General features: G+C 42.8%; 1 protein-coding gene across 1 annotated transcript in view; it reads left to right on the forward strand.

Moving 5' to 3' along the window:
- The window catches only part of LOC120028822 (LIM domain kinase 1-like), a 58,626-nt gene that overhangs the window by 25,632 nt on the left and 14,248 nt on the right, over positions 1-18,746 (forward strand). The window contains exons 3-7 of the mRNA XM_038974067.1: positions 14,052-14,161; positions 16,372-16,572; positions 17,213-17,318; positions 17,616-17,812; positions 18,364-18,553. Coding sequence (XP_038829995.1) covers positions 14,052-14,161; positions 16,372-16,572; positions 17,213-17,318; positions 17,616-17,812; positions 18,364-18,553 — 804 coding nt within the window. The remainder of the gene's footprint in view (positions 1-14,051; positions 14,162-16,371; positions 16,573-17,212; positions 17,319-17,615; positions 17,813-18,363; positions 18,554-18,746) is intronic.

Consider the following 18,746-nt stretch of genomic DNA (forward strand, 5'->3'; position numbering starts at 1 on the left):
CTTTCAACCCAACCCTTCCGAAAGGCACACATACATGTACACATACATTAATCGGAATGGCCGGTATTTTTGGACGCCGATTTTGCAGATTATTATTATTATTATTTTATTTATAATTTATTTTACACCTTTATTTAACTAGGCATGTCAGTTAAGAACACATTCTTATTTTCAATGACGGCCTAGGAACGGTGGGTTAACTGCCTTGTTCAGGGGCAGAACGACAGATTTTTACCTTGTCAGCTCAGGGATTCAATCTTGCAACCTTACGGTTAACTAGTCCAACGCTCTAACCACCTGCCTCACGGGGAGGGGAGCCTGCCTGTTACGCAAATGCAGTAAGAAGCCAAGGTAAGTTGCTAGCTAGCATTAAACTTATCTTATAAAAAACAATCAATCAATCATAATCACTAGTTATAACTACACATGGATGAAGATATTACTAGTTTATCTAGCGTGTCCTGCGTTGCATATAATCGATGCGGTGCGCATTCGCGAAAAAGGACTGTCGTTGCTCCAACGTGTACCTAACCATAAACATCAATGCCTTTCTTAAAATCAATACACAGAAGTATATATTTTTATACCTGCATATTTAGCTAAAAGAAATCCAGGTTAGCAGGCAATATTAACCAGGTGAAATTGTGTCACTTCTCTTGCGTTCATTGCACGCAGAGTCAGGGTATATGCAACAGTTTGGGCCGCCTGGCTCATTGCGAACTAATTTGCCAGAATTTTACGTAATTATGACATAACATTGAAGGTTGTGCAATGTAACAGTAATATTTAGACTTGTGGATGCCACCCGTTAGATAAAATACGGAACAGTTCCGTATTTCACTGAAAGAAGAAACGTTTTGTTTTCGAGATGATAGTTTCCGGATTCGACCATATTAATGACCTAAGGCTCGTATTTCTGTGTGTATTATGTTATAATTAAGCCTATGATTTGATAGAGCAGTCTGACTGAGCGATGGTAGGCACCAGCAGGCTCGTAAGCATTCATTCAAACAGCACTTTCGTGCATTTTGCCAGCAGCTCTTCGCAATGCTTCAAGCATTGCGCTGTTTATGACTTCAAGCCTATCAACTCCCGAGATTAGGCTGGTGTAACCGATGTGAAATGGCTAGCTAGTTAGCGGGGTGCGCGCTAATAGCGTTTCAAACGTCACTCGCTCTGAGACTTGGAGTAGTTGTTCCCCATGCTCTGCATGGGTAATGCTGCTTCGAGGGTGGCTGTTGTCGATGTGTTCCTGGTTCGAGCCCAGGTAGCGGCGAGGAGAGGAATGGAAGCTATACTGTTACACTGGCAATACTAAAGTGCCTATAAGAACATCCAATAGTCAAAGGTATATGAAATACAAATCGTATAGAGAGAAATAGTCCTATAATTCCTATAATAACTACAACCTAAAACTTCTTACCTGGGAATATTGAAGACTCATGTTAAAAGGAACCACCAGCTTTCATATGTTCTCATGTTCTGAGCAAGGAACTTAAACGTTAGCTTTCTTACATGGCACTTTTACTTTCTCCTCCAACACTTTGTTTTTGCATTATTTAAACCAAATTGAACATGTTTCATTATATATTTGAGGCTAAATTGATTTTATTGATGTATTATATTAAGTTAAAACAAGTGTTCATTCAGTATTGTTGTAATTGTCATTATTACAAATAAATAAATAAAATCGTCCGATTTTTGTCCTCCAATAATCGGTATCGTTATCGGCGTTGAAAAATCATAATCGGTCGACCTCTAATACATACAGTACCAGTCAAAAGTTTGGACACACTCCAGGGTTTTTCTTTATTTGTACTATTTTGTACATTGTGGCTTGGTCTTTTACCAAATAGGGCTATCTTCTGTATAACCCCCTACATTGTCACAACACAACTGATTGGCTCAAATGCATTAAGAAGGAAAGAAATTCCACAAATTAACTTTTAAGAAGGCACACCTGTTAATTGAAATGCATTCCAGGTGAATACCTCATGAAGCTGGTTGAGAGAATGCCAAGAGTGTGCAAAGCTGTCATCAAGGCAAAGGGTGGCTACTTTGAAGACTCTCAAATATAAAATATATTTTGATTTGTTTAACACTTTTTTTGCTTACTACATGATTCCATATGTGTTATTTCATAGTTTTATTTGTCACGTACACATGGTTGGCAGTTAATGCGAGTGTAGCGAAATGCTTTTGGTTCCGACACTGCAGTAAGATCTAACAAGTAATCTAACAATTCCCCAATAACTACCTAATACACACAAATCTAATGGGGTGAATGAGAATATGTACATATAAATATATGGATGAGTTGGATGCGTCCGTGTATCTATGTGTCCGTGCAAGTATGTGTGTCATTACACTCAGCCCTCTGCAGTGCAAACTCAGTAATGAACAACCCACCCAGTGGAGGTCAGCAGAGTCCAAAGTGAATCAGAGATGGCAGCTAGCGCTCACCCTGCCCTGCCCTGCTACCCGCTACCCATTACCTAGTCCTCTACAGGGCCAGATGTATCAGTCACATTCCCATTTCAGTGCAAAGACACCAGCTATTGATTGACGTCTGACCGCGGTTCAGTTCAACCAAGACGGTCAGGCAATCACGTTATCACAAAGATGTCAGACCAATGGTGTTATAGACGGACGGACTGACCAACTGAACTGAATGGCAGACAAGGTCAATTTCCTCTGCTTATTTTCATCCCCTGCACTCTGAACGTGTGGCGTGATGCAGTCCAATCCCACACTGCCCACCCTTGGCATCCGGCCAGCCAAACAGGGCAGACTGCATTTTTCTTCAGGCCACATTTTGCATCCTCTGAAAGAGGGTAGTGTTTTGGTTGTTGGAGCCGGGACATAGAAAGCACTCTAAAACAGTGTGATGCAATGTGGGTATGACTCACAGTCTGGCTGCTGATTGAAATGTTAAATTGATTAGGTCGTTTGGGTAGGAGAAGAGAACGGCATGAATAGAGACATTTCTCACCATGTCACTGTGACTCTGCATTCGATGAGTCTAGAGCCTCAGAATGGATCATTGAGAAATTATCAATTTCTCAAACAGCTTAGTTTAATTCCTTCCGCTCTGGTATAGTGTTGCAGTGTCCGGTGGGAGTAGGTAGGCTATGCCCCTGCAGGTATTCTAACGGGGTCTTCATGACCCCAAGGCAAGCATGACAACCACAACTCCAAGAGAATTAACTCCCTTTGGTGGTTAATAATACATTTGAAGGCCAGGATCGTTTCAGTATTGTTATCAGTGGATGGATATTGGGAAATAGACATCTTTTCAAGATACTTTACAGTACATGAAATGTCCCTCCATTTCACGGACAATCCTAGTTTAGCAACATCTTATAACAACTCCCACTGGTGTGAGACAGCACATTGTTTAGGTGGGATTAGTGTTGTTTTCTAAGTGTCTCATAATCATCTCTATGGTCTGATTAGCCTTGAGTATCTGTTGGGAAAGACACTCACTTTCAGACATTAAGACTGTAAGATGTTCAGTTTGTGACCATGGTGATTGAGCAATAGTCAGTGAACAAAAGTGTCAGATTGTGAAGTTTGGGTGGAAGTTGTTTTGTTTGTGTCTGATCAGATATGCCTGGGGTTTGTTGGAAAGTAGGCTAGAGTTACTGTAAGGGTTTCAGCATGTCAACATAGAGGTTGAGCAACAGTGGTAGCAGGAGTGTGTGTGAAATATAGAAAGGGGGCTTAGCAGGAAGGAAGTGTAAGGTTATAGTGAGATGGAATTGACTTACCATGACCTCCCTGCCTTGTCTTGTTTGCCTTCCTACAATGACTTAGTTAACATTTTCCATCCCACACCATAGGATGGAGAGATCTTTGCATATTCACACGTATCCACGCACAACAATATGAACTTCAACCTGGTCTGACACTTTGATGAGCGTCTTCAATGAGAACACCATCATTTATGACATTTTTGTACCTTTTCAGATTCAATATTATTCGCTTTTTATTGGGGTTTTCCAATGATATTATATGTTGTGGCACATTTACATTCCTCCCCAGTAGAAACCTGTTTCAAACAACTTCATTTAAAAATGGAAACCACCTCCATGGATTTTTTTTTTTCCCTACTAGTGAAATTTCCCAAACATGGTGTGTTATGTGACTGGTCTCAGTGGGTTGTCTTTGTTAGCTTCAAACAGCAACATTTTAGTCCTCCACAAAGCTACATTTTGAAGGAGAGCATCAATAACATTGTACAGCACTCCACCACTGACGTCTGCCTGTCTTCCCTCCTGAAGACCCAGGCTCTCTGTAGTGTTTAATTTTGTACTCCTTTTTTTAAAAACTTTTTGTCACTCCTTAGGCTGTCGTAGTGCAGAGAGGAAGGAACGGATTCTATGAAAAAACATGACTACCAGTGGTTTTCAGACTGCTCTATCCATTTGGTATTTTTATTTAAACTGTCTGGTTTGGGTTAGTATGGATACTTCTTTGAATGAGTCAATCAGTTGGGTAGTAACCTTTTTACTCCCTGGTAAGAATTAGCCTCTCTACCAGCCCTTTCAGATATAGACAATAAAGCTTCATAACAGTCAGCCAGTCTTGCCGCCTGGTTAGTTTTAGCCTAGATGCCTTATTAGATTTGGCTGTCTGGTTGTGACCGCCTGGTTACATGTAGGTGATGTGACTGTTCAATGGACCAGTTATCTGTCCTGTCACCTTTTGGGTGGTTGGCTGGGCTGCTCTGAAGCATTCAGGCTGCATTAGACTGAGTCTGAAATGGAGCCCTATTCCCTATGAAGTGCACAACTTTTTTGACCAGGGCCCATATGTGCCATTTCAGACACATCCTCAATCGGTTGTGTGTGTTTTTGATGTGAGGTCCATCAGACACTGCAGATGCCCCGCCTTTCTCTATTAACATCTGCCGAGTCAGATGGCCCCAGGCAGCAGCTGGTATAAGAGAGAGGGGGGGAGAGAGGAAGGGGGGCGAGCGATGGACTGAGGTGAGAGAAAGAGGGAAAGTCCGACACAGAGAGAAAAGGTGAGTAAGAGAAGGAGAGAGCTAGAGAGATAATAGAGTGAGCAAACAAATGGGACAGCAGGGACAGTCATCCAGCCTGAAACCAAGATCGCTGTCTGTCTGTGACTGTAGCACCTGGACAGGATCACTGATGCTACAGTCCCTAAATAACATGTAAACACACCCCCGCCACGCCCTGGCCTGGTCTGGCACTCCACAATGGTCACTGTGTTCAGCAAGTAATCACGTTATCATGTTATGGTGTGATGTGGTGATGCGTTATGTTCCTCTGCTTCATGTTTTACATTTGAAGAGCAGAGAATATTAACCATTACTGTGTTCTTAAAGGCACAATCTGGGATATTTACAATGGCCATTTCAATTAATGATATACATGTAACTGCCAATAGAGTTCCTTTATGTTGGCAGTTACCTGTAGGTTACACATTTGATTCTTGAAGAACAAAAAATGTATAACAGCCTCATGAGCTTAGTACAACTGTCTTACCCTATCATAACCCCAATTATAAGGTTTTATTACCTCATTATGGTGTTGAGTTTTGGTCATCTTCCTCTTAGGTGTTTGATGTTCCAGGTGGTTTGTACAGTAGATTGCGTTTAGGTTTTAAAAAGTATGTTTGTACTCTAATCTTCCAATATTGTCACGATCGTCGTAACAATGAAAAGAGGAGGACCAAGGCGCAGCGTGATAACAGTACATCTTCTTTTATTACCGAAGACGAACACGAAACAAACACTGACAAACTATACAAAAACAACAAACGACCGTGAAGCTATAAAATGAAAGTGCAGACACAAGCAACTAACGTAAAGACATAGACAATCACCCACAAACTACCTAATGACTATGGCTGCCTAAATATGGCTCCCAATCAGAGACAACGATAGACAGCTGTCTCTAATTGAGAACCAATCTAGGCAACCATAGACATACAAACACCTAGACTGAACACTGCCCCATAAACATACAAAAAAACCTAGACAATACAAAAACACATACATCCCCCATGTCACACCCTGACCTAACTAAAATAATAAAGAAAACAAAGATAACTAAGGCCAGGGTGTGACAAATATGTGCTTTTACAGATGTAGGATCTTAATTTGATCACCCAAGAAATGTTAAACGTGTAGTTTATTTGAGGTTTAAAAAGGCTTCGGAATTTTGTAATTTCCACTGAAATTTCAGACTTGATTTTCCTAAATGAAAAATGTATCAACCCCTACTAAAATGTCCATGAATTATAATCCACATTTCCTGTTGCTGCAGGATTATTTTCCCGCTGTAGCAAACTGGCTCAAATTAAGATCCTACATTTGTAGAATCAGTCTGTCATCCTCCCCACTAGTACAGTAAGCCCTTTAATGCAAGCGATGTTAGATGACATGGTGGTGTTGCGTGAGGGCTTTGGCTGGCCCCCTTTTTTTATTTTACATTTCCGACAGAGTATTAAATATGATCGCCTGTCAGCTGTGACTGAGCTAGAGGAGGTTTGGAATAGGGGGGACTAGGGAAAGGGGGATGGGGAAGAAAGAGGGAGAAATATAGGAGGGGGGGTATTTTCTGAAGACATCAGAGAGGAGACACAGCCAGCAGGCGCATGGGTGGGCTGGACCAGGCAGGAAACGATGAGGTCATAGAAACAGAGAGAGAGAGCGGCTGCCGCTTGTTAGAGTGAGCGAGAGAGAGAGAGAGAGAGAGAGAGAGAGCGAGAGAGGCAACGAGGGAGGGAGGGGAATGAGCAGCCTGTGACATCGTTTCAGAGATGAGCTCAGTGGCAAAGGCGTGGACAGCTCCTCTTTCTTTCTCTCTCGCTCTCTGCCTCATCCTTTTCTCTCTCTCTCTCATTTGGCCTCTGCCTCTGTGTTGTTGTGACAGCAGTGTGGGCTCACCAGAATGAACTAGTCTTGCCGGGAGTAGAGTGGACTGTATAGGAAAGCAGCAGCAGGGAGGCTGTCATGGTGTCAGATTTATTTTTCTGGGGATTTTGCTGTCTCAAGCTGTGGAAAAGGGACAGAAAGGTAAGATGGCTTTCCCTATGTAGACTGTGATGGAGTGAAAGGGCTTGGCTAGCTTCAGCCGGTTGATTGGCAGGGTGGCACTCGGGCTGTCTCAAGTGGCTTGTGTTGAGTAAGCAGGCCTGATTCTGCTGTGTTTGTGCTTTAGGTCTCCATCTCTCTCTCTATTGCTTGTTTTAAGTAGAAATAGAACATCAATATTGATATTGTATCGTCCCTAAAATGATCGTGTTAAGAGATGTTCATGTTGAAATGGTTGCAATGATCTCTAAGAAACTGGGTCCATGATATATACATTTTTTATTTCATAATTTTTGTCTTTTGTTTCATGAAATAGACATGAGCCTAGGCGGTCACATGGTCTATATTTAGAGTAGGTTCTACCCGAGATAAAGCATACTTTGAGCCCCAGCTACAGTAGGCTAGGCTTGTTAAAGATTGATTGTAGTGCTGAGATGTACATATACACAGTATAAACACACAGGCACATGTATACGCAACCACACACATGCACCGTATAGACAGTACAGTGGTTTCTCTGTGCCTCTACCGGATGTCCACCTATCTATCAGATGGAACTCAAAGCTTCATTGACTGACCATGAAGTATCATGCTGATTTCATTAACAGCAGTCCTAAAGCAGTTGTGGCTCATCATGATGCTGTTGATGCTACAGGATGGCCTTAACATGCTGTTGATGCTACAGGATGGCCTTAACATGCTGTTGATGCTACAGGATGGCCTTAACATTCTGTTGATGCTACCGGATGGCCTTAACATGCTGTTGATGCTACAGGATGGCCTTAACATGCTGTTGATGCTACAGGATGGCCTTAACATGCTGTTGATGCTACAGGATGGCCTTAACATGCTGTTGATGCTACAGGATGGCCTTAACATTCTGTTGATGCTACCGGATGGCCTTAACATGCTGTTGATGCTACAGGATGGCCTTAACATGCTGTTGATGCTACAGGATGGCCTTAACATTCTGTTGATGCTACCGGATGGCCTTAACATGCTGTTGATGCTACAGGATGGCCTTAACATGCTGTTGATGCTACAGGATGGCCTTAACATTCTGTTGATGCTACCGGATGGCCTTAACATGCTGTTGATGCTACAGGATGGCCTTAACATTCTGTTGATGCTACCGGATGGCCTTAACATGCTGTTGATGCTACAGGATGGCCTTAACATGCTGTTGGCTAAGTGGTAAACAGGGGTTTTCCAGTGAACAGGTATGAATCCAAGCCCTGTTTGGGGTTGCTGGGTGCTGTTTCTGCCACTTGGTCTGGTCTAATCATATTTGCCCCGTTTATTCTTTCTTTCTGAAAGCCAGTGTTGCCAAATGAGATCTAAGTAGGAAAGGAAGACAGTGAACAGGAGGGAAGCCACCTGGTGATTGGAGCTGCTGAACTCTTAGGGAAAAAATGTGCCATCTAGAACCTTGAAGTCCCCATAGGCGAACCAGTTCCAAGTAGAACCCTTTCTACACATGGTTCTACATGAAACCAAAAAGGGTTCTACCTGGAACCTAAAAGGGTTCTCCTATGGGGACAGCCAAAGAACACTTTTGGAACACTTTTTTCTGAGAGTGTGTGGATAAGATAGAGGTGATGTCCTTTTTCTACTCAAGATCCAGGCCATGTTCCACTTCTCTTCCTTCCACAGTTTCGGTTTTGGTTTGGAAATTGAAAAGCCAAATTTCATTGCTTGATGAATTGATTTAAATGCAGGTTTCTATATTATAGACATTCTATCCATCTGTTATATGGAGATCTGACTGATCCTGATCCTCCAGCACCTCAACATGCATGGCCCAAATGGCTCTGGAATTTGGAATCCCCCATAAAGCGTTTTTTGAATTTGACCTAGAATTCACTCTCATGGGGGTATCGGGGGTATCTGTTACCTGCTGAATGTACTGCTGATGTAACCAATTCCTGATGTCAACATCAGCTTGTGTAGCATGAAAAGTACTTGTTTTCTGTCATAGTTCTTGTATGAATTCTTGCTGGTGGTTTTTTGGTTTTATGTGTACTTGTCAGTCTCAGAAGGCCTCAAAAACAGAAAAGGTTGAGAAGCCCTGAGCTAAACTATTGCAACAGTTCCATTGAACCTCAATAGGTCACTGGAATAGCTAATCATCTCCAGGTCTCCCATAATTTGGTTAGTTACACCAACCGGATCCCCTCTGTGCCAGCTCTGCATCACAGCATGGTGTGTTAGGATTAGGTCATTGTTATAGATTTATCTTGCCTGGGATGGGTTAGTGAAGTCATGGCAGTGTGTGCTAATATCAGTTTAAATGACAACATGTGCGCGTGTATGCGTGTGACTGTGTGCGTGCGTGGTGTAGTGTTTACATCAGGCTAACTGACGTAAGTGGTCATACCTTATGTTGCTAGTGTTTTATAGTCCCCATGACCCTCCACACATTATCCATATCACTATATCGGCAAGACCCTCCACCGGCCCACAATGCATCAGTGTAACTGGAAGTCCATACAGGAAACATAAGTGAACAACCGGCTAAGGTTCCAATATCCACCACAGTAATAAGCAATGTAGTGGGCAATGGGCAAGCATTCTAAATGGTATGCTAGTATGGATATTATAATATACTGTAGCATTGGCTCCAACTCACCTAGTTTACATGGTTGGACTAAACTTTTTATAATTAATCCTAAAAAAAATGAAAGTGATGCAATAGTTTTGTGAACAGAAAATATCCTAAACTCAATATGGAGACTCCCTAACTTCCCTAACCCCCCCCCCCTCCCCCCTCATCTGTTGTTTACACTAGAGAACCTGAGAGTGTCATTGTGACACCAGAGGGTCATAAATACCTCTGATTGGTCCAACAGGGGCCATACACATTCCACAGGCTGTCTAAAAACAGACACACACACACACACCACTAAATGGATTAGCCTCCCAACTTATCATCATAATGTTTGGGTCGTCAAACACTTAAAGTTGAAACTTTGACGCATTTAAGTACTGAAATGACAGCCTCTGAATGGCTGTCTCATCATAATATCACATGGGGTATTTCCTCATTCTTGTGTAACAGAACTCACAGTTTATTACACTAGTTCGAACTCATTTTCATTATCACTTGTGCTTTGGGAAAGGCCTCAAAGAAATTAAATTTATTTGCAATGATGTGGTTTACAGTTTAGGAAGAGGAGATGAGTTATTGGACAAAGCCAATTTAAAGATTTGCCTGGTTGTATACATGAGTAGTTCCAGGCAACTTCCTGCTTTCTATTTCCAGATGAATTGCATTTCTCACCACTGTATCTTCATCACAAGTCCCTAGCTGGTGCAGTCATTGTTCATTATAGGATCATGCTTAATATGTGACCGCCTCCCTCCAGCTCACCATGGTAACACACTGTTTCCAGATGCTTCTCCATGGCGACCTCACTCTTCCCAAAGGAAACGTGCTGATGATTTGGATTGTTCTGGACAGTGGTCCTGTGTGCGCCACATGACCAAGCCACACTGCTCTCTAACATACAGAGAGAGAGGGAAAGAGAGAGAGAGAGAGAGTGCGGGAGGGAGAGAGAGAGGGAGAGACCAGCTGTGGGTAGTTACAGTATGTTCTGTAAGTTATCCCCACTCATTGTAAATTTAAGATTTTTAACCAACTTTTTGGCAGGTTTCTCATGCTACATAGTTCACAATATCTCAGAATGAAACTAACTCAATTATCAGTGAGACAAAGGTAATAGAACTTTCCACCTATGAGAGATGTACAGGGTTATTGTTAGCTTCTCTATCTTTTCTTTCTTTCTCTCCCTTTTCCTCTCTCTCTCTCTCTCTCTCACTTGCTCTGCTCTGTCCCTCAGGCTTTTGATGTAGGAGTCTTTTCTTTGTGCGTGTGCAGCAGCACCTGTCAGTTGTCAGATGTGGTTGGAGAGAAGTGTGTGTGGGGTGGAGTGTGTAGGAAAGGAGGGGGCGGGGGTCGACAAATGGCAGCAGCCACAGTGTCAGAGTGTGACAGGCATCACACTGTCTCTTCCTCTCCATCCAGCTGTCCTTCTTCTCCTCCCCACGGGGGCTCACACCTGAGACTGGCCTCTGCCTGCCACACACACGCACACACGCGCACACACACACACACTCACACACACACACACACACACACACAGCAAAATCTAAAGTGATAAATCAACACTGACAGTGTTAAATTTAACACTGGTCCAGTGTATATACGGGTCCACACTTGTCAGTGTTAAATTAACACACTGCTTAGTGTAAAGCCTTATTTGCATTTTACCCAGAATGCCTTTCAAGTGAATTGTAGTGTTAACACCCATGACTGTATTTGTTAATGACAAAGACATGGTTGTTGATTTCATCCATTTTCAGTCCTGAAACCTTCATCAAGTGAGATCCTAAGCAAATATGTTATCATTAAAAATGTATTATTTAACACAATACAACAAGTATTTAATAAGGCCTTATTTTGAAGGCCTAGTTTTACCCTATACAGTGAGTGGCCTGAAACTCTTAGTTTTCAGGCCTGCAAGTCACATTATTTTGGCTAGCAAAGTAATGTGTAATTCTTATTGGAATCCAACCAGAGTGGGGTTATCCAACATTTGACATTTTTATTCAGTCGCAACCTGCATTCAGACTGTCTGCCGGGTTGGGAAGACTAAGATATGGACTACCTAAACCATCTAAACTGGAACAACCATTTCAATAACTGGTGCAACAAAGTAACAGATTGGATTAGTTTAGAAAAATGTATGTTATTTATATTTGAGTAGCATAAGATTAATTAATCAATCAGTGTCCATGCAAAAACATAAATATTGAAACAAACAATTCTAAAAATCAACCTGCAATAGAGCATGCTGGGAAATATTATAATGATGGGTCTGGTTTTGGTTTAACACGGGTTATTAACACCAACACTGGGGTTCACTTACAGAGTTCATTTAACACCTGAATCACCAGTAGAAATATTACACTGAATAATCAACACTGGGTAACACTGGCCAATTTGCTGTACAGGCGCGCACACACACACCCATACACACACACACACATACACACACGCTCACATGCATATTCTACTATCTGTCTTTACTCTATAGAAGACATTTTGACCCCTATCTTTCATAATTTGTTGTACTTCATTCTCAACACGGCACACGCTCTAATGTATCTATAATTATAATCTCATCTCCCTCTGAGTCTCTGTGATGTGGTGTCTACACGTACTGTGATCATAACTGACATAAAGATGTAAGCCACTTATCATTGTTTTACCCTCCCTACTCCACTCCAAAACACAATGACTGTGACTCACCAAGCCATTGAGGCTGCTTTTCTTTACCAACTCATTTCATGTTCCGTCTGCTCCAGAGCTCAAATGGAAGCCAATTACACAGTCATTACCTTCTCTCCTCTCTCTCTTCTCATTCGCTCTCTGAGTCTCTCTGCTCTGTTGTTAACATGAACAATCAAGGTTAAAAAGGTACAAACATAAATCATAAATCCTTTCTTTTTTATTCTCTCTCTCTCTCCATTCATTTCTGCATCAGTAGATGCTCAGAGTCAGACATAGCTTTTCCTGTGGCTGGGATGAGCTGCTCATGTTAATGACTTATTATTGATTAATTCCTTAATGTGTTCCAATGACTTCCTCCAAGCAGCCCGAGGGTACTCTCTCTGTGTGGGTTCTCTGGTTTCCATGGGAATGCTCCCTGGGGGGCGGAGCAGACAGGGCTGTTTTTTTGTTGTTGGTATCTATATTATCGACCATTTAAAAGCACTGTGCCACACTTTTTTTATGAGGCTTGCAGCAGTGGAAGCCTCGAGATGGGGAGGTGAAATACAAGTGTTTTCCAAACTCATAAGAACAGTGTTTTTTTCTCTCTTTTTTTCTCATATTTCATAGATTACTCTTCTTTGTTCAGTATTCCCCCCATCTCTCACATCCCTGAAAACTGAAAACTCCCCCTCGGTGAAATTTGAATTGCAGATCATTGCAGCTCTTGAGTGCATACCACACCCACCTCAAGCCCAACCCTCTGCTGATCAGAGCAGAAAATGAGAGAGAAAGAGAGCGGGAGCGAGAAGGAAATGGGTAAGAAAGAGAGAGAGAGAGGGAGAGATCTAGAGAGAGGGGGGAGAGGTCTAATCAGATCTTCAACCTCTGTCTTTGAGGAGCTACAAGGTCACCAGGTTCTTGTTTAAGTAAAGCCCTGATTAGCCCTATCCAACCAGGGATGTTGGCCATTTGCATTTAAGGTAATTCTACCTGGGTGAGTTCTATGTATAGATTTGCATTCCATGTGTAAATCAGGCCCTAGTGGTCTTACATCCTTCAGTAAATGACCATACATATCGTGAGCTATAAGGAAAACCTTTTGCCAAAAGCTTTCTCAAGTGGCATCATTTAGACCAATTTGCCTGGTTACTATGTTAAGCATATATAAGGAGCCTGTGTGATTATGGTATCTGTTTGTTTACAAATCTAGTCGGGGTCGGTAATTTAACTGGATCTGCTGTTTTGAGCCGCAATTCAATTCTCAGCTCCCTGCTTCTGCCAGTGATTGGATTGAGCTAGATAGAAACCAGCCTGAAGCTAATAACGCTGATATCAGCCACAGCAATCTAGCCCTCCTTGCACTGGTTAACCTGCATCTGCCCTAGTTTGTTTCTCCGTTTGTTGCTGTTATTGCGATGTGATGCATCTACTGACCTGAACAAGTAGTGAACTTATAGTAGACTTGTAGTACATTCTCTTTGCTTTGTTTAATGTTTGACCTGTCATTGTGTTGTTTTGTAGATTTCTCTTTGCCTTGCTTTTCCGTCTTGGTCAGACAGGTGGTCATTGCAAGATAATAATTTGGTTTGCAATTGACCGACCTGTTGAAATAAAGGTTGAATAAAAGGATGAAAATAAGTTGTTTAGCTGACTCTTAACCCTACCTAGGAATCCTACCCTGACCCTCCCTCTGCGTGTGTCTTCTAGGTCGCAGGGGAACAGAAGTACCACCCAGAATGCTTCACCTGTCTGAACTGCAGAGCCTTCATCGGAGACGGAGACACCTACGCACTGGTGGAGAGGTCCAAACTATACTGGTACATTATAGTGATCATACAACTTTATTTATAACATGATCCTCATATATTTCAGTCAGTGCTAATAGGGAGTAGGGTGTAGAGATTCAGCAGACTCAAGGGAAGGTCATTATTTGTCTTGGAGACGAGAGGTTATAATTTGTTCATAACGTTATTACAGTAACACCAGTGCTGTGCAGCCTGGCCACTGTAGCCCAAAGCAGAAATAGAAATGTGGAAATAACGGTAATGGTGGATAGAGAAGCAACGGACATGAGGTAAGGAAGGGGGTACTGTATGACACACACACACACCCTGACACGAGGAGGGAGGAAGGGATGTTGAAATGCAAGCAGTCATTGTCCTGTGAGCTCTGAATGGAAGTGTCAGTGTGTGTGTGATGGGAGGTTGACTTGATCATTATTCTGCCACTTGACATTCTGGCACAATGTTAGAATATTATTTCATTCTATCAGGTGATGCACACAGAAATGTAAATTATCACGTACACTACCTTTCAAAAGTTTGGGGTCACTTAGAAATGTCCTTGTTTTTGAAAGAAAAGCTAATTTTTGGTCCATTTAAAATAACATTAAATTGGTCAGAAATACAGTGTAGACATTGTTAATGTTGTAAATGACTATTGTAGCTGGAAACGGCTGATTTTTTATGTAATATCTACATAGGCATTAGGAGGCCCATTTATCAGCAACCATCACTCCTGTGTTCCAATGGCACGCTGTGTTATCTAATGCAAGTTTATTATTTTAAAAGGCTAATTGATCATTAGAAAACCCTTTTGCAATTGTTAGCACAGCTGAAAACTGTTCTGAAACAAAGACCTTTCTTCTGAAACTCATCAGTCTATTCTTGTTCTGAGAAATGAAGGCTATTCCATGCGAGAAATTGCCAAGAAACTGAAGATCTCGTACAACGCTGTGTACCTTCACAGAACAGCGCAAACTGTCTCTAACCAGAATAGAAAGAGGAGTGGGAGGCCCCGGTGCACAACTGAGCAAGAGGACAAGTACATTAGTGTCTAGTTTGAGAAACAGATGCCTCACAAGTCCTCAACTGGCAGCTTCATTAAATAGTACCCGCAAAACCCCAGTCTCAATGTCTACAGTGAAGAGGCAACTCCGGGATGCTGGCCTTCTAGGCAGAGTTCCTCTGTCCAGTGTCTGTGTTCTTTTGCCCACCTTTTTTTTTCTTTTTTTCTTTTTTTTTAATATAAATTTTACCCCCTTTTCTCCCCAATTTTCGTGGTATCCAATCACTAGTAATTACAATCTTGTCTCATCGCTACAACTCCCGTACGGGCTCGGGAGAGACGAAGGTCGAAAGCCATGCGTCCTCCGAAGCACAACCCAACCAAGCCGCACTGCTTCTTAACACAGCGCGCCTCCAACCCGGAAGCCAGCCGCACCAATGTGTCGGAGGAAACACCGTGCACCTGGCCCCCTTGGTTAGCGCGCACTGCGCCCGGCCCGCCACAGGAGTCGCTGGAGCGCGATGAGACAAGGATATCCCTACCGGCCAAACCCTCCCTAACCCGGACGACGCTAGGCCAATTGTGCGTCGCCCCACGGACCTCCCGGTCGCGGCCGGCTGCGACAGAGCCTGGGCGCGAACCCAGAGACTCTGGTGGCACAGCTAGCGCTGCGATGCAGTGCCCTAGACCACTGCGCCACCCGGGAGGCTCTTTTGTCCATCTTAATCTTATTTTTATTGGCCAGTCTGAGATATGGCTTTTTCTTTGGAACTCTGCCTAGAAGGCCAGCATCCCGGAGTTGCCTCTTCACTGTTGACATTGAGACTGGTGTTTTGCGGGTACTATTTAATGAAGCTGCCAGTTGAGGCGTCTGTTTCTCAAACTAGACACTCTAATGTACTTGTCCTCATTAAAAATCTGCCGTTTCCAGCTACAATAGTCATTTACAACATTAACAATGTCTACACTGTATTTCTGACCAATTTTATGTTATTTTAATGGACTAAAAATGTGCTTTTCTTTCAAAAACAAGGACATTTTTAAGTGACCCCAAACTTTTGAACGGTAGCGTATGTCCAAAATAAAAAGTGTAATATGCGTAAATGCCATTGTGTATAAGAACAAATTACATTTCCATTCTTATTTTTCTGTATTAATATAGCATTACGGATATTCGTACACTTGTCTATTCTATCTATGCTGACCTCCCCCTGCGTCTCTACCCCTTCTCCCTCCACAGTGGCCACTGTTACTACCAGACCATTGTGACGCCTGTGTCCCTGTCAGACTCACCATGCTCCAGGATCCCCCACACGGTGACCCTGGTGTCCATCCCAGCCTCCACAGACGGGCGGAGAGGGATCTCAGTCGCCATCGACCAGCCTCTCAGCCCTCTCAGTCCCAACGGCTACGGCCCTGAACACACTGTCAGGGTGTCACAGTGAGTATAGAGGAAGGATGAGGGGGGTAGGAGGCATGGAAGGTGAGAGAGGGGGGTAGGTAGGCAATGGGAGGGTGGAGATAAGGAGGGATAGGGAAAGAGAGAGGGGGAACGAGAGAGGGGAAAATATTATTCCTTATTTAGTGGGACTTCCTGGTTTAATTAAAAATGTAATAGAATTGTAATAAATACACCAAGGGAGGGATGGATTGGGGGAGGGAGGGGGATGGATTGGGGGAGGGAGGGGGGATGGATGGGGAGAAGGGAATGGATGGGGAGGCTAACAGAAGGATTGGAGATGAATGAACGGGAGACATGGAAGTCAGAGAAAAGCACAGAATGGAAGTTAGGGAAGGTGAGGACATTGTTATTTAAATCCAGTGTAGATTAAATACTATACCCATGTCCTTGTACAACAAAAGGGATGGAAAAGATCTAGCAGTATATACGTAGTCCTGTCTTTTATCTTTCCAGTGGACCAGTATACCATTCTGTACATGTTAGATTTTCTAAAGTCTGACGCTTTCATACTTCCTAGACTTATGATGTAATCACTCGGCTAATGTAATGGGAGAAAGATGGATATCGAGGTTAAATCTGTGTCCAACTGCTTATTGCTGTTCTCTCATTCCTTCTCCAGGGTGGACTCTGAGTTGATCAGTCCAGATGTGAAGAACTCCATACATGTCGGAGACCGGATCCTGGAGATCAACGGAACACCCATCAGGAATGTTCCTCTCGATGAGGTAACCTAACTGACATCTCTTCTACCTGTGTTGCTGTTAGACATCAATGACATTGATATTAGTGAGATGTTAATGAAATTCAAGGCTTGATGTTAGAAGATCTACATTTAAGTCCTTACTCATGTTTAAATCTACAGAACATGGAGTTGATAGACACTAGGAGGCAATCTCATTCACTCTACCAAAACATGAACACTCTTAGCCATGCTACATGCTATGCTATATGCTATGCTAGATTCTACATGCTATGTTACATTCTAATGCTAAACTGATCATCTTTTTCCTCCGCTCCACCAGATTGACCTGCTCATCCAGGAGACCAGTCGTCTGCTCCAGCTGACCATAGAGCACGACCCCCACGACCAGGGGGGTTCAGAGGGGGAGACGGTGGACGGACCTCTGATCACTCCTCTGTCTGGCGGTCCCAGCCCCATCCTCCCCATCACCCAACCCCCACACCCAGACATCAATAACCTACGCTCACGCATGATCACGTAAGGACTAATCTCCGTGACATTTACAGACGCACAAATACATGCTGTTTTAGACATGGTGTTTTGGTTTATTTCAAGTACAGTATGAATAGGATAGAAAATGAAAGAAATACGCAACAAAATACAGATTTATATGAAATCTTCAGCTAAATGAATGTATGCATAAATAAAAGCATTCAACGTGTACTAAACACATTTTAGACATAATTAGCTTACATGAATTACATTTTATTGGTGCAAATGTGTGGGCTGACATACATTTACATTATTTCAGCTCTTCAGTGAAATGGGTGAGCAATGTCTAACTGCAATTACGCTGTCGCTCCAATTTCATAATTAGTATATAACGGTAGTAGATGCTGGACTGATGCCTTATGACAGGGTTGGCAGCGTCATTTAACACTGTGAAGGGCAGTATGGATGCACATCAGTGATCCTGTGAGACTGATGATTTATTTTTCTTTGTTTGTTCCATCTTTCTCTTTTTCCTTCTCTCCACCTCTCACTCCCTTCTTTTATCTCTCTCTCCCTCTCTCCCCCTCTCTCTCCAGGCGGAGCTACAGTATTGATAAGTCTCCGTGCTCCAGTAACGCAGCATCCCCTCTCTCTCAGAGGAAGGACATTAACCGCTCCGAGTCACTGCGGGTCGTCTCCAACAGTCGCATGCACCGGATCTTCCGGGCCTCAGACCTCATCCATGGAGAGGTGCTCGGAAAAGGCTGCTTTGGACAGGCCATCAAGGTAAACACACCAACCTGATGACTTGGGTATGAGGTGTACATTGTCTGTTCAACTGTCCTCTCTGTTAAAGATGACCATGGAAAAGCATTTAATTTTGGGGGACAATTCCAACACCTTAAAAATCCCACTTCACACTACTGAATGTGTGTCAAATGTTACTGCGTAGGAGCAGTATATTCTGTTTTCAAAAGTT

The sequence above is a fragment of the Salvelinus namaycush genome, chromosome 34 (genome assembly GCF_016432855.1).
Source record: "Salvelinus namaycush isolate Seneca chromosome 34, SaNama_1.0, whole genome shotgun sequence".
Classification (NCBI taxonomy): domain Eukaryota; kingdom Metazoa; phylum Chordata; class Actinopteri; order Salmoniformes; family Salmonidae; genus Salvelinus; species Salvelinus namaycush.